Genomic DNA, 26,260 nt, shown 5'->3' with positions numbered 1-26,260 from the left:
GTATAGTACGGTGCATTCAGGAATTTAAAACATGAATTTGTAAATGTATGAAAAAAGAAAAACTGAAAAACCACAAGTGGCAAAGTATCAGACTCTTAGAAACACTTGAAATTTAGCTCAGGTGCCTTCTGCTCGTTTTTTTTTTTTTTTCTGCACCTTGATTGGAGTAAATTACTTTGATTAGATGGATCACTTGGAAAGACACACCCCTCTCTATTAGGTCTCACAGCTGATATACAAACTGTATCAGAAACCAAAAACCAGGAGGTCAAAGGAACTGCCTGCAGAGCTCAGAGACAGGATTAATAAAAGGCACAGCTCCGATGGAGGCTCAAAAATGTCTGCTGCACTGAAGGTTCACAAGAGCACAGTGATGTCCATGATCCTTCAATGGAAGAAGTTCGGCACAACCAGGACTCTTCCAAGAGCTGGTCACCAAACTGAGCAATCAGTGGGGAAAGAGAGGTGACCAAGAACACAACAGTCACTCTGACTGAGCTCCAGAGATCCTGTGTCAGGAGGAGACAAAGTGTGGAAGCTTCTCCTCAGTGCAAAACATGCGATAGCCCGCTTGGAGCTTGCAAAAGAGCACCTGAAAAACTATGAGTAACAAGTATCTCTGATCTGATGAAACCAAGATGAAACTATTAAAACCTTAATTTTAAACACTATATCTGGAGAAAACCAGGCACCATCTGAACATTGAAGCATGGTGGTGGCAGCATCATGCTGTGGGGCTATAGAATACTCATTCCAGTTTAGTACAGACACACCAAGCAAAGCAGGAACACTTATGTTCAAAGAATTTTATTCCTCTTTGTAAAATGTACTCAGAAGTCAATAATTCCACAAGCGAATTTGAAACGTTTAAAAGTTTAATGATTTTCTTTTTGTTGATGCAACTTTCCAACAGACCATTTGAAATATGAACTTCTCTTACACAGAACGAAAAAGCCTGACAGACAACACTGACCCCGCTTTATTCCAAGACGTTTTTTTAAAACCCAGGGCTCAAAACTCATCAGTTGAATGTAAATCCTACACAATGCGGAACAATACACTGTTTTGTTGACATTCGCCTCGTCGAGGATTTAAAGCAACGCTGGCTCAGCTACAACAAGCTGCCATGGCCATTTGAAACATCCAACCCACGTGGTTTGTGAACCAGAGTGATTAAATATTACCACATCTTCTTGTCATTTTTGACTCCTGAGTAGCAGGAAATAAGGGCGATGGTCAGACAATGTACCGTAACAGAAATGTCAGACCGGCAACTCTGACAGCAAGCTGCCGATTCTTTAGAAACATAGAAAGAAATATAGAAAAACAGGCATTCATGTGCATAAAATACATTTTAAAGAATCAACGTTGAGTACTACTTTCTGAATGTCGCATGTTGGTCACACCCTTGGAAAAATGAGCCCCAGAACCAACTGTTGTCTTGTTTTCATTTCCCTGCTCTCACAGCAGGTTTTAAACTGTGAACTAAACGGGCCCTTGATTCGAGGCCGCTGCTGCTTTAACCTACTGAAGTACGAGTGACAGCTGTTCTGGCAGATTGTTTTATATAGAGCTAGATGGCTCATTAACCTAACATTAGCACCAGGTGTTGGTTCAAAACTGTTTTAAATGTGAACTGAGAAAAAAAAATTGGCTACGTACGTGATACCGTCAAACATTACAAACAAAGCATCCGAATCAGTCGCTAAAACATTAACAAAGAAGCAGCTCGTTCATGCACTACAGTCTTTAATAAGAATCAGTTGATTTCCTATCCACATATTTTCACTTGTAGTTAGTGAAGACTAGTCGTGTATTTGGAAAATGTACGGTGACACTATCTGATGTAACGTTTGGCTGGAATAGAACAAACTCAACAAAACACAGTGAGAAGTTGAGAAGTGGCGCTAACATTAGTGTAAACTGTGCTAGCGTCCAGGTTCAGCTTTAAATAAGTGTTCTTAAGCCACTGATTCATTACTTTCTTACATTTTAGCTCTTTGTTTTTGGTTTTGAAACATTAAGTTAAGGGTTAAGCAAAAGGTCAACTGGGAGAACCAATCACCAGCTCATGGGGTACTGGTTTTAATGGCAATAGGTGCAACCCTGTGGTTTGCATGAATTAGAACAAATAAAACTATAGAATACAAACGTTCTTCATAGAAAAAAACAACAATAAACAAAAAGATCTATCTTAAGCAAAAAATTCAAAACTTTTACAAGCAAATTTTCCAGGATGTCAATTGCAGTGAAGCTGATGTTGAACTTCAGTGTTTTGCCTCCTTTGCTCCTTAAAAATAAAGTTTCCATTATTATGTTTTGACTGAAACACCCCCCAAATTCAAAAGGAATGTACAGCTTTAAAAGAAATAATATTTATACAGTTTAATACAGAAATAACTTAAAAGAAAGATAAATACTAATTTGTTTTGTTTGATATACAGCAAGTCAGTGCTCATTCAATGACAGCATCATCCTAGTTTCTCAAACTATGGCTTAAGACTTGGTCACTGACCAGTATCTGACTGGCACAAGTTTCCAGGTTTCCAGTCAGTCATTGAATCACACTCACAAATTTGAAATGAAAAGCTGTTTAAGAATGAATTAAAGAGTGAACTTGGTAGAAAAACTCCAGATCAATGTATTAAAAGAAGAAAGAGATGTGTTCAGTGACACTTGCTGTCTTTTATGGGTTAACTGCAGATTTCATTGTGCTTTGCAAAGCCAGGAGCTGTCACTTGTCTCATGTAAAAAGCTCTTCAGAACTTCTTTCCCTTGTTTTTCTCTTCTTCCCTTTGACCTTGAGTCTTTTCTGTGCCTCTGAATGGTTAACTTATTAACCTGACCTGTAACAAACACTTTACACTTTAAATAGAGCTGGTGTGGCATAAACCAAGTGCTTATTCTTCCAAAACAAACGACCTGGCAAGTGTGCCCACTTCATGCCGTGACCAGGTGTGTAGAAGAGAACAAACGCAGCATTTGAACTCTTCTATTAAGCTACAACTACTGTATTTTAGTCACTTTTAATGCTTACAACCAACAGCTGAATTGGTTTTATCTCTGAGCATCATACAAACTACGCGTAAAGCAAAGCGTATCCCAGTCTGTACAATTCCATAGCCTCAGTGAATCTTGGAATATACAGGTACACTGACATATTTTTAATAACTCTTCCTTAACAGTTTGTCTCTGACCTACCATCAAAACCTTTCTCTATACATTTGACTCAACAAAGGGTCTTTTTGGTTTGACAGGAGAGGTAGGTCCTGTCTTTCTCTGAGGACAGTTTCCTTGCAGAACCTCATAGTACTCTAGCTGTTTCTCGTGGAGCAGGTGACCGTTGTTGTTGCTGCAGTTATAGTATGCTATGGAGGGGGGCTGTGGCTGACCGAAGCCTCCCTGATTGGCGGGGGTTTTGCTAGGTGAGGTGACGACAGTATCGACTGAAGACACGGCCCAAGAACGAGAGGGGCTGAGACAGGATGAGGAACTAGAAGGAGGTTGTTGCTGAAACGACTGATACACCCTCGCTGTCTTGTCAATAACGCCCATGAAAGGAGTGCTCCTAGATGACCGGCCTGCTTCTCCAGGGTAGGTTCCCCCTCCTACCATTGATATATCTGACTGGGGGGAGGAGGTCAGAAAGAGATCATCATGGTAACCAGTCACTGCTCCCTCAGAAGCCAGATCTGAAGGAAGGTCCATATGCTGGGCGGAGGCTGAGGTCCTGAAGCCTGAGCTGTGACTACCACCGGGGCTGCCGCTGCTCGTAGAGAAACGGGCGCTCATACTCTGGATGAGAGGCCTTGAGGGTGGGGCAGGGGAAGAGGCTGGATGAGCACTGACCGGGCGTCGCAGCCCACCCTGGTGGTGGTATTGATAATCGTGTGATGACGGGAGGTTATCGTGGTGTCCCATCGGCGCTTCTGTAACTTCCATGGGGTAGTAAGCTGCTTTAGATTGATTGCGACTGAACTGACGAGCCTGGGCAAATCGATTTACCCCCGCCCTCTCCCCTCCTGCTCCTCTCCCATAAGTGGAAGCAGTTCTCAACACGTCGACATCAACATCATCTGCTGCATATGAAGCTCCAGGACTCACACCAGCTTGGAGCTGCTGGCTGGGCCTGACATCTAGGGGACTGAAACAAATTCCTTCCCCCAGTTCTGCCAGTTCTTGGGGCAAATGGGCAAACTGTGAGTAACCAGAACTTCCCATAGCCATGTTGGAGTGGGATGAGGAATTGGGCTGATTGGTTCTGACAACCTGTACATTAGCTGGTTGTAGCCACTGGATTTGGGAGGAGCTTTGCTTCTGGAAAGACCTCTGATTGGACAAATGGTGGTGCTGCTGCACTCCCTGTCTCTGGTCTGATTGGTGGAGGGAGGAGATGGACTGTGGATAGTGTTGCAGACCTCCGGGTCCTGACAACGCAGGCTTATTTTCCAGCACTGGACTGGCTTGCTGCTGATGCTGCCTTGTGGAGGAGGAAGGGCTGAAATGGTGAAAGGAGGAGGCAGAAGGAGCAGTTGTGGAGTGAACAGGTGAAGAAGAGGAGGGGGAGTGAATGGGACTGGGGAGGTGACGATACAGATGAGTGGGGGACAGGGAAGAGGGCGACGGCACCCTGGGGTGGCTGTGGGTGTCAAGACTTTGAACCACAGGTGCATGGCGGATGGAAGAGTTAGGAGGAGGGTCTCCTTCTCTGTGACTCTCCTCCTCTTCGTTCTCTTCTTCCTCCTCTTCCTCAGTGAAACCCTCCCTGTCCAGCACCTGCAGACATTCGGACTCTCTGCACCTCGCCTCACTAATGGACACATTCTGTGGATGCATATGATGTGAAGAAGGAGGGGGAGAGCCCTTCTGTTGAGCAACCTGTCGACATTCTTCCTTGACCCGGGACAGCAAGCGCTGGATCTCTCGGTTGGAGGGGCACAGGCGGCTGGCCTCAATCAGATCCTCTAGGGCCGCGTGGAACTGTCTGAATGGTGACAGGCAGCAAAAGGAGAGACAGAAAGATTTCAGACGGTGACATAAGGTGAGCGCTGCAATAATCAATGCAATCTGTTGGCTAATAAGAAGAGAAGCGGACTGGTGGTATCGTTCTGCAGAGGAAGGCAGCACGATACCACCTTGAGATTTGATTACCCTTAGCCCTCAGTATTTTGGTTTAATTTCTGTCTTAGTGTTCTCCCCATGCAATGCCAGTGAGAAGCTTGTCAAATTGCCTCGGATTCAGTTAAGACCTGCATCATTTTCTCATTGCCTAGCAACCACAAGAATTAATGTGACCTATGACCAGTTGCTTGTACATTCATATGATGTGCTAATAATTCCTCTAGATTAGTGGTTGACTAATTGATCAAGTAGCCAGGTAATCAGACCAATCTTTGACATTCCAAATTAATCATCATAGATGTCGAGACTCATGCTGGCTGGTTAATAAAAAATGTCTGCAGACACATTTGCACCATACACTGCAAGCATTTTCTGCATGGGACAAAAAATGACAGCGTATGAAAATGAAATGATTTGGATGCACCGGTGTAAGTGATTCAACTGGATATATTTTATTAGCACTTGAAGAGAGCAGAGATTAGCTGATCAGAAAATATAGTTTTGCTGTTTTTACTGCAGCCTCTACTCTCTGTGTCTCTATCTCCGAGAAAACATATCAACATTATACTGTGTATCAGACATTGGCCTCTCTAAAGATTGTATCAAAACCCCTTTCTGTCGACCACTACTCTGGACCTCCATGTGAAACAATTTATGACTTAGAGTGAGTTTATTCCACAACAACCTGTCTTGTGTTCAACAACTTGTTCTTATGCCACTTTTATCACCTGCGGCTGCGTTTGGCTCGAGCTCGGGCATAAAAGGCTTCATAGGATTTGGCTTTGAGTTCTAGAGCCTTGGTTGCAAACTCCTCAGCGAGGCCAAATTCCTGAAAGGAAAAGAACAGAATTCATGATGGTGCATTGAGATTTATGACGAAGAATGTGAAAGTAGCATTTATTTAAAAATTTCCTTGCATATTAAGTCATATTAAGACCATGACATGACTGATCATACTGTGATGTCTGTGTAGAGAGACAAAGATACTCACGTTCATCTTGCGGCGGCAGCGTGACAGGTTGAGCAGCACACATACTCGCAGCTGTCTGAATGTCTTCAGCTCGTCTCCTGGAAACTTCTGGAGAGCTGACTGATAGGAGTGGGCAGCTTCCCTCACCTTACCTTGCTATGCACACACACACCCACACACACACACAAACTTTTACATTCAAATACATACTGTAAGTGAGTCTGGTGTGTAAGTGTGAATGTTTGCATGTGTTACCTTATACAGTTTGTCTCCCTCTTGAATTAATTTACTGAGCAGAACCATTAAAATGTCTGGTTTAGACGTTGCCATGGCCCATGTCGCTGGTCCTACACACAGACACACACAAATACACAGATCAATACCACTTAGTAATAGTAATTTTGTAATTATTACCCTACCACCAGCACTTGGGTGCTTAGCAATGCTGCCTGTGTCATTGTTTAGACATGTTAATATAGTAACTACATGATGTCTGGCAGCCTATTGTTTAGGACAGATACCATAACCTGGTTTTTGTACCGCGTCATACTCCTCTGCCTGGCTTTAATTTCCTGACTGTATCTCTACAGTCTCTATTACATGAAATAACCAAACTGTATGAAACATGACATTTGCATTAGGGGGTCATGTTTCTACCTATCTTGGCTCCCTTTTTGAGTAGAGCGATGACTGCTGAAGTGTTTCTGCAGCCGACAGCTCGGTCCAAAGGACGCATCCCACTACAATCCATGTGCTCTACCAATGCACCATGATCCACCAGGAATTGCACCTAAGACAGAAAAGGGCACACACAGGACGATTTAGCTTAAAATGCTGAAACAATTTTACAGTTCAGGTCCACATATGTTTGGATAGTGACATAATCGGATCACAGTTTCATCATTTTGGAACTGTACAGGTCTGGATTTGTCAGTTTGGTTGAAAATATTAGATCAACCATGTAGGAATTCTAAGCATTTGTAGATCCCCATATCCCCTAACATAATAAATTCAATTGTAATTTTTTGGTTGCATATCTTTTTGCAGTCAGTAACTGCCTGATCTCTGGAACCAATAATCACCAGATGTTTGGTTTCTTGTCTGGTGTGGCTCTGCCAGGCCTGTGGTGCAGCTGTTTTGGGTATAATTGCCTTCAGTTTCACCTTGACCAAGAGAAGCACAAGCTCAGTTAAGTTCAGTTCAGATGACTGACCTGGTCATTTCAGAACATTCCACTTCTTTTCTATAAAATGTCCTGGATTGCTTTCTATGTATGCTTCGCATTGGCTTTTGGCTGAATCTGACATCATAGCCCTAAACACATCTCATGGCCCTTGGAAAGTTCCAAAGAAGGGCCCCCTTCTACAAGGAAGGGGGGAATTCTGCAATGGTGAGTTCAATCACCTGTCCTGAATCAAACTTAACAGTATTTTACTACCTGAAAGTAAAGTTGAAAGCAAAGCAGAAACAATCAGGAACTGAAGATCGCTGCAAAAAAGGCCTGGCAGAGCATCAACAGGGAGAAAACTCATCTGCATCTGCAGCGGTCGATGGGTTCCAGACTTGAGGCAGTCCTTGACTGCAAACTGACAATTTAATTTATGATTGTTAGGGGTTATGAGGGTTTATGAATAAAAAAGCTTGTAATATCCAATATTATAACCAAACCCTTTGATTAAAACAGGCAGTGTGCACTTAATTTCAAGTTAAATGTTCATTAAACGTTCTCTTCACTGACTCTGCAGATCAGGTAAAGCAAAGATTGGAACACTATTTCTAACGTAAATACAACAACAAAAGCATCTGTTTTACACACCACTTCTGGGTCACCGCAGAAGGCAGCAAGATCCAGAGGTGTCCGTCCACTGCGGTCAGCATGAATGGTGGCTGCACCTCTCTCCACGAGCTCTCTGACCAATGTGAGGTGACCTTTTAGACATGCCCAGCTCAGTGCAGTCAACCCTTCCCTGTCAGTCTGTTCAAGCGATGCTCCTGGAAACACAAAGATTCATCTCAGTATAGTTAAAGATAATGCCGGGGTCAAGGGTCAGCATCGGGATTAAACTGGGGAACCAACTGATTTACTGTGTAAAGCAATGACCCAAATCCATTCATTATTTTTCTATAATGAGATAAATGAGATAAAGAATCTTTATCTTATGACTATATAACACTAACACATCAAATTGAATTGAATTGAATTGAATTGAATTCATCTATTTAAAATGGCTTCTACTGCTGTTTTTTAAGCTTGTGTCAGTGTCAAAACTTCCACACTTCATTTGGGCTAAAGATAGCTTAACAGCAATAAAATACCTGAACTGTGCAAGCTGACACATGAAATAATACACACTTAATTTTTTATTATATATATTTATTATATAGTTTTATGCTGCTGTTGCAGCCATTACTGTTGTTATTGTATGGTAAGGTGGGTGGTTACCATGATCCAGCAGCAGCTTGGCAGTGTTCATATGTCCCTCTGAGGCTGCCGTCATTAGAGCTGTTCGACCCTGTTGGTCGACCATGTTCACCTCTGCTCCATGATTCAGTAACAGCTCCACCACCTGATCATCGGACACACAGGGAGACAGACATTCGATATTTGTGCTACAGGAATCAAACTGAAACATGCTCAATGTGCTGTGTGTGTCAATCTTCTGTGTTTCAGTATACCTGCCAGTGACCCCGTCTCACAGCATTGAAGAGTGGAGCCACACCCCTTCTGTTGGCTTTCTCAACAGCAGCTCCCTGATCCAACAACAAGCTGCACACAGACAGCCTGCCGCTTCCTGCTGCAGCTGTGAGAGCTGACACACAAAGAGTAGAGAGACAAGTAGCAGTGGAACATATCAGTCAGTTTCAACAACAAATGAAATAATATATATAACTGATATATTATATTAAAATATAAACTGTATGTTAGGACATGAAAAAAGACTTATTTTAAAATATATCATAGTTAGAGCTTGTAAGATGTAATTTCACAAAATAAGATGGCAGGAGATGAAATTAAATGATCAAGTGATTGAGGGACAAATGATATATTGTATTATATTATATTAACAGTAAAGAGTGTTGTTCAGTGAGTTAAAAAACACAGTATTAAAATCCATGGTCACACGCAAAGTATCCTGCTTTGTTATTGTGTTGAGCTGATTTGTGCTGTACTGCACAGTTTCCTCCACTAGAGATCAGCAAAATGTAGCACGAAAACCACTTAATGATCACAGTCACTCACTTTTATTTTATTTAGTTGTACTTGATGTACTGGTTGTGAATGATGGTACTGTAGTAGAACCTGCAGTATCATAATTTTTGGATTTTGTAGATTTTCAGTAATTAGTATTTTTACTTTTGTATTCTACATTATTCATATATTCTTTTATTCAGTCACGTACATGATTAAAAATACATAGATGAATTAATAAAACTGTGAAAATATGTAATATCAGTATTATATAAAGTATTATTATGATATGATGTTATAGAGGCTATGATTATGATATTGTGAAGATATAAAATACATGCAGTGGTAAAATATAAGATGTAATCACTTCAGTAGTAATCATGCAGTATGAGTATTTGTTGTGTAGCTATAGTGATACCTGTCTCCCCCCATAGACTGTCAGATGTGTTGATTTCTGGTCTCTCTTTTTCTTCCTCATCTTCCCCTGGAAAATCCAGGAGGTATGACACCATCTACACACACACACACAAACACAGAGCCATATTTTCATAATTCAGATACACACAATATTTTAAAGGGATGTGTGTGTGTGTGTGTGTGTGTGCGGCTGACCTTTGCATGGCCTTTGCTGGCTGCTGCTGTCAGAGCCTGCTGCACAGCCTGGCTCCTGCTCACCCCCTTTAGACCACAGCAAGAAGTGCAGCTCCAGTCTGCGCACTTCAACAGGAAGTGCAGCACCTCGAGGTGGCCTCGCTGAGCCGCATGCACCAACACACACTGACCAGAGCTGTCCACATGACCCACCTTAGTACAAAGGGTGAGAGATTTAGAATTAGTGTCCTGTGTAGCTGGAACAGAGCAAATTCCACAACCAATAACTGTTCCACAACAGGAACTAAACCAATAACACAAAACTAATGCAAAAGCTAACTAGCTTAGCTGATCTTTTGCCACTAAATCACATCCTTTATTGTACTATAGTGTAAATCGATTAGTTATTTCAATACCAGTACAAACAGTCATAGTAGTTAGACACCTAGCAAATCTTTCAAGACAGAACATGTAGTTAGGAGTCAGGGGCTACCTTAGCTCTGTGCTGACTCAGCATGTTGACAATGTTCAGATGTCCAGCTGAAGCAGCGAATCCCAGTGCAGTTAGGCCATCATGTGACTGCGCATCCACCTAGAAATACATCAGAGTGGCCTCAAATTTGGCAGCAGCAAATTGGTGCAGTGTGCCAAATAAAGACAAGCAAGTTTCCTCAAAGTCAGAGGCTGAAAAGTTGTAAAAGTTATAGTAAAGTTATTTCTACAGTTTGACAAAGCTTTCAAACCTCAGAAGAAACATGGTTACCTGAGCTCCGTGGTCAAGCAGCAGTGCCACAGCATCACTGTGGCCAAGATGGGAGTGGACACACAGCAGGGGGGCATTGTTGAGGACATCACTACGATAATCCACGTCTGCGCCACTCATAATCATCAACCTGCTCACCTAGACAAGTAGCGAGCCAAGTTACAGTCCACCTCTGTTAGCAAGTATACAGTATGTGTGTGTATGTGTGTGCACGTGCAGTATGCTACCTTGATGTTGGGGGTGTAGAGGTTGCGCAGAGATGCAAGTGCAGGGCTCAGGCTCTCTGTGCTGTAGGACAACCACAGCCCCTGCAGAACTGAGGAGGACACCCCAAGTTTCTTACTCAGACCCTGGAGAAGAAAGACATGCCACAAAAACAGAAACATGGATAAAACTGAACCACCTGAACATTTTGTACACAACAGTCTGTAGAGTCAGTCAGAGTCATTGTCATGACTCGATGCCAAAACAGTCCTTGAACCACAGACTCGATCTTTGTGCTAGTTGTTGCACTTTCTGTGTGTGAATTAACCTTGTAGATGTGAGCCTTCAGGATGTGATGCCCCAGCTCCAGTGTCTGCTGCCGGTTCAACTTCCCTTCCTGTCTGCAAAGCCAGAAGGCTAGGAGAGTGTGACCACTCCTGGAGACAAAGAAACAGAGGGACAGACAGAGAAACAGAGACAGATGAGTGAGAACATTTTTCTTCTTTCTCTGCTTTTTGCACTCTTTCTTTATTACTGCCTGTCATTTTACCTGGGATCACAGAGAAATCTGTCGTCTTGCCCCTCCTCCCTCCAAACTAGCCACTCCCTGAAGGAGGCGTGGTTCAGCATCCTGCTGCCGTCGCTGCGCCTCAGCAGGAAAGAGGAGAGCTGCTCCATCCTCTGCACAAACTCCCCCCACTGCAGTGTTCCTCTAGTCAGAGCCCCTGCATTCACCATCTCAAACAACTGGAGGAGGACAGGAGATCAACCATCACATTTGAACTTTCCTTTTTCAAGATATGCCAAAAACCATAAGCATCTATAGCCATGTTAGCAGCTCTGTGAGATTTAGCTAAAAGCTAATTAGTTACTAACATGCTCATGTGTAGCCGGTATAATGTTTACCATCATGCAAGTTTAGCGCGAAAGTTACTATGATTTATTGTGTGCACAGTGTGTACCTGCTGGTCAGTCAGCGGGTGCAGTGATGCCACAGAAATGTTGAGCAGCGGCAGAACTCTTTGAAAAGACGACTGGGTAGGAAACCGCATGTTGAGCTGCAGCAGGTAGACTTCTGCCAGACTCACAGGAACCACCTGTACACACACAGACACACAGACACACAGACTAAGACTTCATTCACTTTCACTTCATTCTGTCACTGTTCCCTCAGTTCCGGTTCCATGTCTTTCTCACCTTGAAACTAGAGCTCTTCAGGACCAGATATCCTCCCTCTATCAGGTCCAGTGTCAGTTTCAGGTAGAGGTACGAGCCTCTGCTCAGACTCTTCAGGTGGCTGATCAACTTGGCTAGTGCTGTGTTGTCAAGGCGACCATTGCTCAGTGACACATTGCTCTGGATCTCACTGCTGCTCTGAATACGCTGCATCAGGTAACCCTGAAAAAAAAAAAAAAAAACAGACGTGAAAGCATAGATAGATATACACAGAGGCAGAAATCCATACAGGCAGTTTGTGTGCATCTTACCTGCAGGTCCTGATCTATAGCATTGTTCTCCTCCATCTTATCAAGAGAGATGTGATGAAAAGGTAGAGAGCTAGTGAGGTCCTATATGAATAAAACACATAGAAACACATTTTGTTAAGTCATTAGATAATAATAGATAGTGAACATAAAAGATGAACATTTCCATCATATGAGCGGATGAACTCATGCTGCTTCGCTCCAACTGACTGATCAAAATAATGAAACATTTACAACAAACTCTAAATCTAAATCACTCTCTTCTTAAAGACTAATGTCACTTTCCAACTTGCTCTCTTTAGTTCTAATCTAAGGAGTATACCTAAACTATATGACTAGTTTTAAAGTCTGTTTGAACTCTTACATATCTTTTAATCTGAACTGAAAACTTTTGCAGATGAGGTAGTCTGGAAGAGTTTTTCCACTAAAAGCAGAGAGATCTTTTATCATTGTGGACTGGATTCAGAATCAGGGCATATGTACATATATATGTAACAGAACATTTATTTGTTTTTTGAAAGTATGACTTTGAATGTGTGTTTGGAGTGGAGTGAGAAGAGTATACCTGCTGACTGGTCCTGACAGTGGTAATAACCTTCAACCAGGAAGGAAATTTCTGGATGTTTCGGGACAGAAAAGAAGCCATTGTGTCACCGTAGTCTGGTCGATGGAACTCTGCCTCGTTCAGACCGTCAATCATTATAATAAGGCCCGCCCCCTCAATATGCAGCTTCCTATCTGAAAAACAACAATGTGGATCACCACAAATTAACATCCCGAGATTAACAGAACAGAAACAGAATACAAAAGAATTGATATGTACCTTTGTAAAGAGCCTCCAGTGGCTCCAGTATTCCCCTCTGGAGAGAAGAGCTTGGATCCTGGATACAGGAGCGTAAACTGAGCATGCTCTGTAGCTGTGGTGAGTGGTGCAGAAGCTCACGATAGGCTGCCAGCTGAGGGGCATCACTTAGCATCGCCGCCATGTTGTGGACGAACTCCGGAACCAGACAGGTGTGACAGTTGTCAGCTTGACAGAAATGGAATGAGACTACCTGAGCAGACAAGAGAAGAGGAAATGTTTGAGTGATGTGGGGGAGTTTAGCATTGTGGATGTTTTCTACATATCATATATGTTTTAGCAGGACAGAAAGTGTGATGAAACTTATAGTAGAACGTGAATAGTGAAAGGATATGCAATCGGTGTAGCAGCAGTTAAACTTAGCTTAGCATAAAGAGTGGTAACAGTGGAAAACAGCCTGCATCTGTCCTAATATAACAAATATCAACATCAAGTAAACTGATTACCAACATAAAGCCCAGCTATCTTATAACTTAAAACTCTTAAAACTTTTTAAATTATATTATTTGTGTAAATGTACTTCCCATAACTGATTTGCAGTAATCTATTGTGTGATGCAGTAGATCTACATGAGGCAAAATGGGGATGATACCTGTCCTGCAAGTCTCCTCAATGCCTCCTCGTGTCTCCTCCTCATCTCAGGAGTTCCGGGACAGCTTCCTCCCCTTCCGTCATCTCCACCCCCTCTTCCCAGGGAATCATGGGAGAAAGAAACAGTCTCGACATCTGGAGTGAGAGTGCAGGGCAAAACTTTCAGTACTTTCTGCATTTTAAATGTCAGTAAAGACAGAAACACCCAAACCATTTCACTCTTTTTTGTTGGCTGCTGCCTTCTTTATTTTTAACTGCACTGTTATGATGTATTTTTCCACTGTAAGATTATTGTTTTTTCTGGTGGTTGATTTTAGTTCTGTGTCTGGTTGTTGCCAAAAATAAATGTCCCCTTTAAACTCCACAGTACCTATTAAGAAACCAATAAAAAAAGAAAATCACAAACAATATGTGTTATCTTTGTTGAAGTGGAGCCTGGAAACATTGCTTACAGATTTGTCAACATGTCCATGTTTTGGAATCTTGGACATGAAATGCATGAGACAGGATAGGGACAGACACCATTAATTGTGTTGTAAAGGAAAGTTACTATGTCTACCTCTGAAGCATGGAGAGGTCTGCACATTTTTTTACTAATAACATGTATAATACTGTACTACACAAATAGATGTAGAAATGCTTCTGTCTCCCTTTGCTTACGTTTGGGAATGGTCCGGCTACCAGCAGTGGTTGACCACATGCGGTTTCCATGACAACTGAGTGCCACCAGACGGGCGATGATGGCTGTCTTGCCAAAGCCCATGTTGCCGACGATCACCACCCCCTGACAAGTTGCTGGATCATCACTGCGGAGGCAGGCATCTACTTCCTGAAAGAGCCACTCCCTCCCAGTGAACAGCCAATCAGATGAGAGACCGGGAACCTCGAAGTGGAGAGGCTTAAGGTTCAGAGTGGGAGTGAAGCGAACTACAAGAGGAAAGGAGAAGAAAGGAGAGTATTCTAATACTGATTCATAAAATAATAGTGTGTATTTGTGTTAGTTGGAGTTAGGGCTAGTTAGGAAACATGGGAAAAGAGAAGGTGAATGACATACAGCACAGGTCGTCAGCTAGACTTGAACCATGACATACACCGGGGTACCCTTTACCTCTCTGGTCCTGTTGACTGCGACTCCCAGAATTCTGTCTAGGCATTCTGAGGGACGTCCTTGAAGGAATGTGTCTCTGCTGCTCATCCAGATAGGCTAGATCTTCAAGGTGGGCTGAACTAGTGGCTGAAGAGGAAAGGGAAAAAAAACACGTTGATGGTTTTCCTGTGGTTTTAAAATGACTGCTTCCCGGAAATATTTCTTTTCCTGATTTCTCACCATATATACTATTAAATTTGAACCAAGGACAAATAAAAAAACTCTCATAAATAAAGATGTACACTATTTGTCTAATGCTTTACTTTTAAACACTACAATTGAAGTTTAAAAACAATGTCAATCATCTAATCTCCTAAAAATAAAACTGTTCAGACAATGTTACAACATGTAAGAACAACCTGATGAAGACACAAACATCAGCTAGTAAGAACACAACATCCACAAAACCCAGGATTTAAAACCAATAAAATAATCAAAGGAAATGTGTGTATATTGTATTTAAAAGTGATTTTTTAAAGAAAAATATAAGGTTGTCATAATTGTGGTGGGATATTGTCCATAGGGTACAATGTGCAACTTCCGTCACAGTCGCTATAAAGCTAATCTCAAAGCTAACACAGCGCTGATAAAGTGAACAACTCTGTGTCTCAACTGTGGACAAAAATAGACAGAAACCTACCGAAAGTTTGATCCAACTTATCCAGTTACAACACCACAAAACATGTCAGCGCTGGCTGTGTCTCATATCTTGCATGCATGTGTGTGTATGTGTGTGTGTGTGTGTGTGTTTTGAAAAACGTCATACACATCATTTCCTTCCTTTCCAAAAGCGCTCATGGTTTTGTGTTTTTATGAGACAAAGAGAGGGGAAAAGAGGAAAGGGAGGATGGGATGTGAACATGTTGTTTAGGTATTGTCTCTGTGTTGCAGCCTAGTTTTTTTGTGTTCATGCACGCACACACACACACACATTAAACGGGAGTTCACATTCAGCTTGTTTTTACATTTCTGTTTGTGCACAGAATAAACTAATGAGAGACACATGTTAATAAGAGAGCTTTAGGGGTTTTGGTAGAATGTAATAAGTCTCAGGGCTAAGCTAAGCCGACCACATCCTGACTACTAAAAACAAATAAACATCAGAATGAGATTTGTATCTTTGTCACTTCTGGAAAGACAACAAATAAACATCTTTCCAAAGTGTTGTAATGATTTACTGGAAGGACTAATTCCTGGTTTTTAGGATGAACAGATAAAATAAACTGATTAGTTAGGTTATACCAGTCATATATTATCATGACTGGTTATAACGCAAAAATAGAACGTAAAAACAGTTAAACATCACATAAAGCTATTACTGAAGGGATGGCAGCATCAGTGTGTGAAAGAAATAAGGTTTATCAGACCAAAAGGCATTCATTACTTACAGGAACTTAATTAAAGCTGCATACACTGCTTGTTACATAGTGAGTGATGATACTGATTTTAGTGATCCCTAATATCCCTTGCAATAACTGTTTTTGCCACAGGCTGCATGCAGGTAGCTTTCTTGGGTTTGCTTATGATGGCTGGAAATGAGACTGTTGAGACAAGAAGGTGTCAGCCAAAACATTAAAGTTGCAGTAAAAAAATCCCAGAGAAATTGCTGAAAGACACTAAAATCATACGAGGGGAGTTGGCTGATAATTCTGTGAGGCTTTGTTGTAATGAGTGACCCATATTATTTTTAAATTATATTTAATTGTTTTTTGATCAAATTCAAGATGCTACATATTGATTAACACTATCTGTCATTCATTAGGCTGATACTGTGGTGAACTCTATATAAGACTTTGTCTGCTCACTGAGATCACTGTAGCGGAGAAAGTGTGATGTGTTGAGAGTGTATTGCAGGGATGAGAAACCATTTGATTCACACAAACATCATCAATTTGTCATTTTACCAGCAACTGAATTGGGGCGGGGCATGAGGTAGAGAGGGATAGATTGGGTGGAGCCTGAAGAGCGAGTAGCGCCAGGGCCTCTGTCTGGGTGAAGTTTGTTGAGGCTGTAAGTGGAGGCGGCCATGCTGTCATCCACCCTGTATAGGAAGCCTTCATTAGTGCTTCCTGCCACTACCATAGAAGAAGAGGAGGCGGAGGCCACGACTTGCCGGCCACCCTCCTGCCAGAGGTTGAGGCTGCTGCCATGGTAACTGTCCCCAGGGTACTTGGTGCTGTCGCTCCGCTCGGCTGCCGACTCTGCAGAGTAGCTGGTTAATGTGGCTGAAGAGAGGAGGAGAGATCAGTGCAAAGTTTCTTATGTTTAAAGAAAAAGAGAGATCTACAGCATCTACAGCATCTCACCTATGATGCCACTGTCTCTGCTTTCCAGTGTTGAGGTGGGGGAAGCAACAGAAGCGTGGTTGGAGGAGCCATGCTTGCTGTTGTTGTTGTCCTCCCCTCCAGTAGGAGGCTGCAGCGTGGAGCAGGGGGAGGTGCTGCTACTGGCCAGACTGGAGGAAGGAGACATCCTCTGTGGGAAAGAGTGCACTTCCTTAGTAACAGTCTGGTTCTTTTCTGTTTAACAGTGTTTGGCAGCATGGCCTTATATTGTGCAATGGTTGGATTGTGGATGGATTGTTACCTGCCCATCGTCTTGGCCGTGGTAAGGGGACCCCGGCTCTCCACTCACTATCTTATCCCCCAGCAGGAAGCCCAACCTGGTCATCAGAGCATCAGCTGCCTCATCTACTGAGGGAGGAGGTCCCAACTCATCATCCTCAACTGGAAAGTAAAAAGGGGTCCATTGTTTTTTTAGTTTGTCATATCAGTTATATGTCAGATTTGTTTTGAGCTCTGGCATACTGCCTCCAGGAGCAGTATGCTGTCCTGTGTGGTGATTTTGGCATTATGGTCAAAGTCAGAACAGCAGGTCATGTGACGCACACTGGGCTAAATGTAATTGTCTCTCATTACAGCAGTTGCTACTGAAAGTCATAAACAGTCAACCGTGATGCTTGACATTGATAGCCACTAACTGTGTCACTCACTACTGTTTGACTAGGTGGCATTTGTTAATTTGTTTAATACAGAAATATCATCAGGTTACCATTTTAAGTAATTTATGACCAAATACTTCCAAATTAAAATTTACGTTAGCCTTAGTAACAAAGTATAGTAACAGAGTAACAAAACCACAGAGCCACAGATGCCAGAATGACTACATAATGTTCTGCATTTGGTGATGGGGCATAAAGATTACACATCAGAGTTTTATGGAGCATTATATGTTGGATTATTTCTTAGCTGGACACAGTAAATTCCTAGAAACACAAAAGTAAACACCTGTGTACTTGCCATAAGCTGACAGACAGCTTCGTGGGTAGGATTCATCTTCAACTTTAACTCTTTACAACAAAAACAAATAAGCAAGCCCTCTTTTTGATATCAGTTTGTCATTTATTACTGTGTAGGAATGTCTTGCTGTCAGGAAAAAGCTTGGTCAAACACAAATGAAGCCAGGAATTAAATTAAATTTGCAGTGGTGTAAACACACCAAGAACCACAAACTGGCTGCTGGAATGAACCAGAAAGCAGACGTTGATCCAACATTTATTGTTCTCTTGATAACGACTACTTTTGTTCCTCCATCCAGCCACTGAGATAAACACTGCCTGTCTGCTCAGCTTTCCTGGTGACATGGAGTCCCGCCTCCTCACAGTGTGAAACTTCATTTGTCCAATCAGTAGAAAAAATGGGTATAAATCTGTCCAATTAGAAGAGACTATGAAAACAGAATAAATTGCAAGAGAACTTGAAACATTTGCACACAAAAGGCATGGACTTCTAATGCAAAGCCCACTGGGAAGACTTTATGTGTGAGTCTGTGCACAAAACAGTGATTAATCTCCATATTAATATATTCAATATCATGGCCTAAATATGTCAAGACAAACACGCACACGCGCACACACACACACACACACACACACACACACACACACACACACACACACACACACACACACACACACACACACACACACACACACACAAGAATGTAAGCCACAGCATGAAAGCTCATACACTCTGTCTCTTTCTCTGACAGTCTGTAATTACGGCTATAAATTGCTGACTGTTGGACTAAATACTAGAGAAGCATCACACACTCAAAATAAAACCAACCAAACACAAAGCACACTGCACTGGCAAGTACACTTGTGTGTATGCACGCACATACATGCATGTGTGTGTGTGGTCAGTCAATGACAGGGTTTGTCAGTCATTTTTAGAAGAAGAAAAATAAAATGGAAAGATCAGATACAGGGAGCACAGACTTTTCCATTTCTGTTTCACTCACTCACTATTGTAACTTCTAACTCCTGTCAATATTTCCTCCCTTTCTGCTACATGCTTTCTTACTTTGTCTTCTTTTCTGTCTTTACTTTTCTTTTTCTTTCCTTTCTTGATTTCCCTTTTTCTTCCTTCTTTCTTTGTTCCTCTGTGCCTTTCTTTCTACTTTCCTTGCTCTTGTTCCTGCTGCTCCCTAAGGATACAGTTCTATTTTTAAAATACATGTTGTTTTCATGTATCAGAGAAAATTATGGGTTTGTTACTTACATAGCATTTTAACAAGCTAATCTATCACAGTAGTGTTCCTAACAGGTGGTCTTACACAAAGAATAATTAGATGTGGAGTCAGTCTCATAGGTTTCACATTAGACACAGTTACTGTACAATGTGACGTCTGGATGTATGTAAATGTATATTTTTAATGTATTTCTATTTTCTCTATTCTCTACAGATTCCTCCTTTTTGTGTGAAGAAGGCTGTATGCTTTAGAGGGTGAATCCATGATTTGAACTGTGTTTCATGATATTTCTATTGTGTAGTGGTGGTTACCCTTCATCTGAAATAGCACAACAAGATAAGAAGCCAAAACAGCTTGACAGTTAAAGTACTTTGGTCAACCACATCAAAAGCATCAGTAGAAACACTAGCACAGCCACAACTAGTTTAATATCACCCACTATGACAATCTCATATTGTGATAATCTTCTCTAGTATCTTACTCGGTGCACAAAGTATACAAATAGGTCTACAATCCAAACCGGTTAAATCAGCTTTTTCATATCTGGGTAAAAGATTCATTTTAGAGACAATCAGCTGCTGTAAGTACCGCTTCCAGCTTCCTGAGAAAATGACCCGAAAATCTGGATGTTGCCGCGAAGCTCTGTATCTACATCTCTTCAACTGGTGCATGTGGAGCCATGGCAGCCTTCTGTGAGTTGCTGTGAGTGATCCACAGAGCCTGCTACAGTTACAGAGCAACTACACAGACTTGCACGAGTATGAACTAACTGATTTTTGCAGCCAGCATGCACTCATCCACATGAGAGCTCATGCATGTTGCCCTGTAGGAAGCATTTTAAGTGCTACCTCAGAAGTCCTACCTCAGCTACCTTCAGAAGTCCTCTGCAAAGATGGGAGAACCTGCCAGAAGCATGACCATCTCAGAGGCACTGAGTTAATCATGCTTGTATGTGGCACAGTGGCTAAACGGATGCTGATTATAGCAATAGGCATACAGTCTTGTCTGATTAGATGAGAATGTGATTCTCTGGGCAGAAATGCAGGCACTGGAGAACCTCGGGAACCACTCATCAACAGGTTAATACCCTAGGTGAAGCATGGTGGTGGCAGCATCAAGCTAAAGGGAAGCATCAGGGTTAGAATTGAAGGAATGCAGCTGAATATAAGGAAGTCCTTGAGGAAAACCTGCTCCAGAGTGCACGCAACCTGAGACTGGTGTGGTGGTTTACTTTTCATCATGATAATGACCTCAATAAACATTGTGCTTGAGTTTCCAATCCAATTAAAACCTGAAAGACTGTTACCTCCCATACATTTCGATAGAGCCTGACAGGATCTTCCAGAAAAAAAAAAAAGAATAAATCTAGGTGTCTTGTAGATATTCAAACATGAGAATCTGAAGCTGTAGACCACAAAGTACTGGATTAAGTATCTGGCTACTTACTAAATTCTACTAAACTACTACTTACTACTAAATTCAAGATTTCAAGATAAATCAAGTTTAATAAATGTCTTAATCTCTAAGTTGATGATTGTAGACTGAGAGACATAAATTTGAAGTGGTTTTTGGAGGCCACTTTATTTTTTCTGTATTTGAGCACTACAGCTAGAACTAACCCCATCCCTGGTTTTAGAATTTCTTGTTATGTAATTTCTTACATAATGGACAATCATTGGAAAACGAATCAATATTAAGGTCACCACGAAGGATGATACCCTTACATTTATCTGTCAATATAGCTCAACATGGTTTAACATTACATCAACTTCCTACTTTGATGTCATTACAACTTTTTCAAATCCCATTATCTTTGTTACAACCTTGTGTACCATTCTCATCTCTTCAAACATATCCTGGATTTATTCCAAGCTGCACGTGTCTATTAAAGACATCCAGTCTTTTGGTAATTGCATCCATGCTGAAAAAATATTTCTTTGTTCCCTCTGTTGTTCCAGTAACTGGGGGCCGAAACTCCCTAAAACAACTGCATAATCTGTGTTTTAGCAGCAGAAGATGTTGATATCTAGTTGGGTTTGTAGGTCAGGCCCATAACAGGCCCATAAGTCCAATTTGTCTATCTACAAACTCAGTACCTGATGAGTTTATGTTAATAGAATATATCAAAATCAGCAAACATTGATTAAGCAAACAGCTAGGTGTAATAGTTCCTGATGGGATTACATAGATTCTTGTCCAATTTAGACAAGCCAGATTCTCAGAGGTGATACACGGCATCCATCTTGGTAGGTTGGTGTGGCTCAGAACTCAGTGAAAATCAACTTTGGTAAACATAACATGACTTAAATTCAATAAGGTAGATGTGACACAAACTGCAAACAAATGTTTGATTAACTTATTTCTAATTGCCATGTTATGAAAACACAAAATGTTGTTCTCATGACTAAGTAAATCTATTAGGCTTCTAACATGTACACTAAAACAGTTCATTTATACCTCGTCTGCATAAACACTGATACAGAGAGAAAGAGTCCTTCACTCTCACCTTCCCTCTCACTTCTTCTTCCTGTCTGTACTCCATCAATGGGACAATCCACCCAATCCTGACACAGCTCAGAGCTGTCCTCGTGGGATGAACAACAGCAGACGTACAACAGCAAGCGCTGCAAGAGGGAGGAGGCGTGATTGACGACGCCTGCCGCCATCACATCTCCACCGCAACAGCTGCCATGCGACAGTCTCCATGGGCGACGGATGGAGGACCGATCATTCCGACACCACTTTGGTCTAGAGCGGGCGCATGCTTTCAAAATAGCCGCTGTACAGTCCATCGCTATCTGACAGTAGAGCTCTGATTGGTTCAGTGTGATTCCATACAGAGATCAGAGTCAACAGTCAATTGCTGTTCAACTGTAGCGCTATTCAAATTCTCCATTAAACTTTGCCCGTGAAAATAGAAATGCATATGATGAGATCACTGCCCAGTCCTGAGCTCCTCCTTCTCCGGAGAACACAAAAGATAGAGGGAGAGAAAGGTGAAGAAGGTAGGATTGAGAAGATAAGAAGAGCAAGAGACTCTCCAGGAAAAGAAAAACACTAGAGGTACTCTAATTTCTGAAGCAAAAAATAACTGCAGTTAACAAGCAGGATAAAAAAACATCTGAAAACTGTGGACACAGCCAAACTGCTAAAAGTATGTTGTTATTTGCAGTGGTAAAACTGGAATCTGCATGCTTTCAAATGTTACCACAATTTCCAAAGCAGATCTGGACAAAGTATTCCAGGTTATTGTCCTTTTTAGCCAAAAACAGCGCTCCTTTTCATTCACATGTAGAACCTCCTCAAAACTAAGCGAAAAATGAGAACAACAACTGCAGCATGAGGTGGAAAGAGTAAATGTTCTCCTAGATGATATCTTCTTTGGTTACAAACACAACAAGCAAAGTTTCCAAGAGTTTGAAGAGTTTTTCTTTCAACAGCGGAGCCTCCATATCTGGTCTGAAAGACGACCTCCCTCGTCTGCCTGCACAGCAAATCAAAACCTCCCCTTCTGCAACCCCCACCCCCCACCCCCCCAAAAACACACACACAGAAAAAAGAAAAAGAAGGACGGCAGGAGGAGCTGAGTAGAGAAACTACATGTTGAGAAGTGCAAGGAAAGTTTAGAGACATAGCTCAGCCTTCTGAAGAAAGACTGAGATGAAGTTTGGCACAGCAAAGAAATGCTCCACTTAAAGTTAAATGTATTTAGAAGAACACAAAACATATACTGATTCTTAAATATCATTCATCTTCAGTCTGCTGTTTATAGAAATAAGTTCTTTTACATGCTTTGTAAAAAGGGACTTAAGCTATACAGCTTGCAAGACAGATAGATCTTTTTTAACAGGAGATGTAAGGAACCCAGAACCAGATAGCTGTAAGACAGCAGTAGTAAGCACTTATTAACACTATATTAGTTGACTTTTTTTTGTTTTACATATATCACATATTTCCATCAGGCTCTTGTGGAAACCAAAAACTACAAAAAGATGAACCCACAGTACATTTTTCACTTGCATTTCACAGATTGGAGAAGTATGACCCCAAACTAACACTAAAGTTGCTTGCAATTGACGTGTAAATAAGAACTGTTTGCTAACAATTTTGCCATTTGAATCCATATGATGGTTATGATTACAGCTTGTTGCCACCAGTGCTGGGGAAGTTAGCTTTGAAAAATATAAATGACTACAAAACTCTAGAAGAGGTTGAATTACAGCAAAGCTACCCCAGGGAGGGTAGCTTTAGTTGTAGCAAAGACAATTTCACCAGCTAGCTTTAACGCTTTAACTTGATCAGCAGTCTTGTTTTAGGCTGTCTAGAGTGTCCCTGTGTGTTTAGTAAGTAAGATCAACAATATGAAACAACACAATATCTACACATCTGAGGGCTGTTACTGCAGTTTAGCTCATTTTTGTAGTTACTGTGGTTTTCACAGAAATTACACATAGGCATGACATCACTGTATATTGTAAAACAGATGTTAAAAAGTTAAAAAGGGAATCAGGTCATAACTCAATTTTGCCCAAATATGTGGTTAATGCATTTTCTGTCCCCAGAGGACAATTAACAAGTGTTAAGAGGAAGAAGAAGAAGAGGAAAGACAGACAAGACAGTGAGCGAGAGGAGGTGTGTGTGTGTCTGTGTGTGTGTGTGTGGTGTGCCGACTAAGAAGTTGCCTTGGCTCGTGATAATGTTTCTGTTATGACAGAGAGCGAGTGATAGAGAAACAGAGGAAGAGAGCTGGAAAGAGCCTGCACATGGTAATGTTTAGGAAAGTGTGTCAAATCAGCCCTGAGGAGGAGGAGAAGAAGGAGAGCAGATGAAAGGAGAGGAGAGGAGTGTTTGGCAGGGGGTTGGGTTTCAGTTCAGTTTTCTCTCTCTCTTACTAAGGCACTAAGGGATGATCAAATGTAGGGTCACAGGTCAACCTTTCCCCCCTCTGCTGCCAGACACAGTGTAACAGGTCACAGCTGTGTGTATGTATGAAAAAGAGGGAGAAAAAGAATAGCTAAGGTTGGTTATAGTCTCTCCTTCATAATCAGAGGGATACTCCTGTGTGGCTTCTGGCGTGATAAGCCCGTAAAATGATGATGCTACACATATAACTAATCACCAAAGAATCCCCACAAGAAAGACAAAAACAAGCTCTTCTGTAAATTAACCTCTCCTGTTTAAAATAAAAGAAGACCATATTCAAACATCGCACATTTTTTGTGTGTTTGAAGACTGTTTATGCCACAGTTAGTTTTGCTTCACCAGTAAAATGTATCATGAGTTTTCAATAACATCATCCTGCACTATCTGTGATGGAAGGATGTAGGTTTTGTGGCAATTTAAAGCTTTATATGTGTACATTCATCAATTCTGGTGTCACAGATTGGTTTTACTACACTGCAAAGCGATCACTCATCACGACAGGGTGAAATCACAACCTGAAAACTGAAATAGAATAAATGTATGAGGACAACAATCAAATGTGTTGTATGAGCTGATGTGGACGTGGATGGGTGCTTTTAATCAGAGCCAATTAGTCATGAGCAGCTACTGTCTTCTGTGAGTTGGCTGAATATAACCAGAAAGGCACTGCATGAGTAGCTGTGGACTAGTGTCTCTCCTACAACAACATGTAGTTATATTTTTTATAATGGTTAACATACTGTTATCCCTGAATATGATTTACAGATAACAGCTATTTTTGGGCCAGCACTGGCTCCAATCAGGCAGAAGATAGAGAATATGACAACCTTACAACCTGCGCTGTGACTGTGTGAATGTGTGACAGAGCTGGCACACAGACATTTTTGTTTTGGTAATGATAGCCTGGCAGCAGTTCTGCTGGATAGTACCATCTGTTTTTCCCTCTTTGTGATGAGTCTGTGTTGCATTGTTTTGTTTGTTTGAATGTATGTAATTATATTTAACTCATGACAGATTGTTATTATACTGTTTGTAAATGCATCACATTGAATACCTTCTGAGGTAATGTAGATAGATAGGCCTTACCGGTTCTTTTGGTTAGCCGAAGGTTGAGGAGGGGAGAGGAGGGAAGCGAACGGGTAAACCCCTCCATCATCCTGCCCTCCAAGCCCTCTGACTCAATGCTACTGCCACCTGTTGAAAAGAGAAAGGGAGTCAGACAGAGTCTGGAGACTGAAAGAAGTCGTTGTATAAATTCATGTAAACCACCAGAAGATTTTTGCAACATGCCACCTAGACCTAGAAATCAACGCAGAAATACATTATAGCCATACATATTGAACATGTATAAAGCTTAAAACTATATTTGTACGAGCACACTATAGATCATCATTTCATAAACATCGTATATAATATGTAATAACATAGAGGAACTGACCACTGTTGTTGCTCTTGCGGCTTTTGCCTCCCAGCAGCATCTTCAGGCTGTTTCGGAACATGATTGCTCACAACAAGAGGTCACACACAGGCTTCTTAATAATACCCCCTGAGGAGAGAGAGAGAGAGAGAGAGAGAGTGAACTATTCCTTTTCCAGCTGAGTAGTAATACAGTCATGAGGATAGAAAACATGGCCATGACGAACAACCTTGGTATTGTTGATTTAACAAAGATTTAATAGCCAAGAGATGTGTGTTATCTATTGGCAGTGAATGCAGCTTCATGCAGCGATCAGTGAGGTATAAATTAATGTCACCTTATTATTCAAAATTCAGTTTCTAGAATTCAAAAGAGATAAAACACTGTCTTATGTGCTTGACATCACTGACCTTTGAGAGAACAAGATCTCTTGAAATAACTTAAAATAACTACAAAATGACTGT

At 41.5% G+C, this 26,260-nt stretch overlaps 1 protein-coding gene across 9 annotated transcripts in view; it reads right to left on the bottom strand.

Moving 5' to 3' along the window:
• Positions 1–847: 847 nt before the first annotated feature.
• The window catches only part of tanc2a (tetratricopeptide repeat, ankyrin repeat and coiled-coil containing 2a), a 38,325-nt gene continuing 12,912 nt past the window's right edge, over positions 848–26,260 (bottom strand). For 7 of the 9 annotated variants that reach the window (XM_026346745.1, XM_026346789.1, XM_026346737.1 and 4 more), the window contains 28 exons: positions 25,818–25,925; positions 25,466–25,573; positions 17,510–17,649; positions 17,230–17,398; positions 16,828–17,148; positions 14,885–15,010; positions 14,437–14,703; positions 13,778–13,911; positions 13,147–13,378; positions 12,889–13,061; positions 12,327–12,407; positions 12,037–12,237; positions 11,802–11,936; positions 11,390–11,586; positions 11,168–11,276; positions 10,863–10,985; positions 10,636–10,773; positions 10,366–10,464; positions 9,894–10,085; positions 9,700–9,793; positions 8,768–8,901; positions 8,535–8,658; positions 7,908–8,083; positions 6,749–6,881; positions 6,347–6,438; positions 6,113–6,247; positions 5,850–5,950; positions 848–4,984 (listed from right to left, as the gene is read on the bottom strand). In XM_026346745.1, the coding sequence (XP_026202530.1) occupies positions 3,217–4,984; positions 5,850–5,950; positions 6,113–6,247; positions 6,347–6,438; positions 6,749–6,881; positions 7,908–8,083; positions 8,535–8,658; positions 8,768–8,901; positions 9,700–9,793; positions 9,894–10,085; positions 10,366–10,464; positions 10,636–10,773; positions 10,863–10,985; positions 11,168–11,276; positions 11,390–11,586; positions 11,802–11,936; positions 12,037–12,237; positions 12,327–12,407; positions 12,889–13,061; positions 13,147–13,378; positions 13,778–13,911; positions 14,437–14,703; positions 14,885–15,010; positions 16,828–17,148; positions 17,230–17,398; positions 17,510–17,649; positions 25,466–25,573; positions 25,818–25,878 (5,763 nt within the window). In that variant the 5' untranslated portion in view covers positions 25,879–25,925 and the 3' untranslated portion in view covers positions 848–3,216. The other 2 variants (XM_026346727.1, XM_026346797.1) reach the window with 2 other exon arrangements.

Source organism: Anabas testudineus, chromosome 8, assembly GCF_900324465.2.
Source record: "Anabas testudineus chromosome 8, fAnaTes1.2, whole genome shotgun sequence".
Lineage (NCBI taxonomy): Eukaryota > Metazoa > Chordata > Actinopteri > Anabantiformes > Anabantidae > Anabas > Anabas testudineus.
Note: the sequence above shows the minus strand (reverse complement) of the source record. Positions and strands in the feature narration are given on the sequence as shown.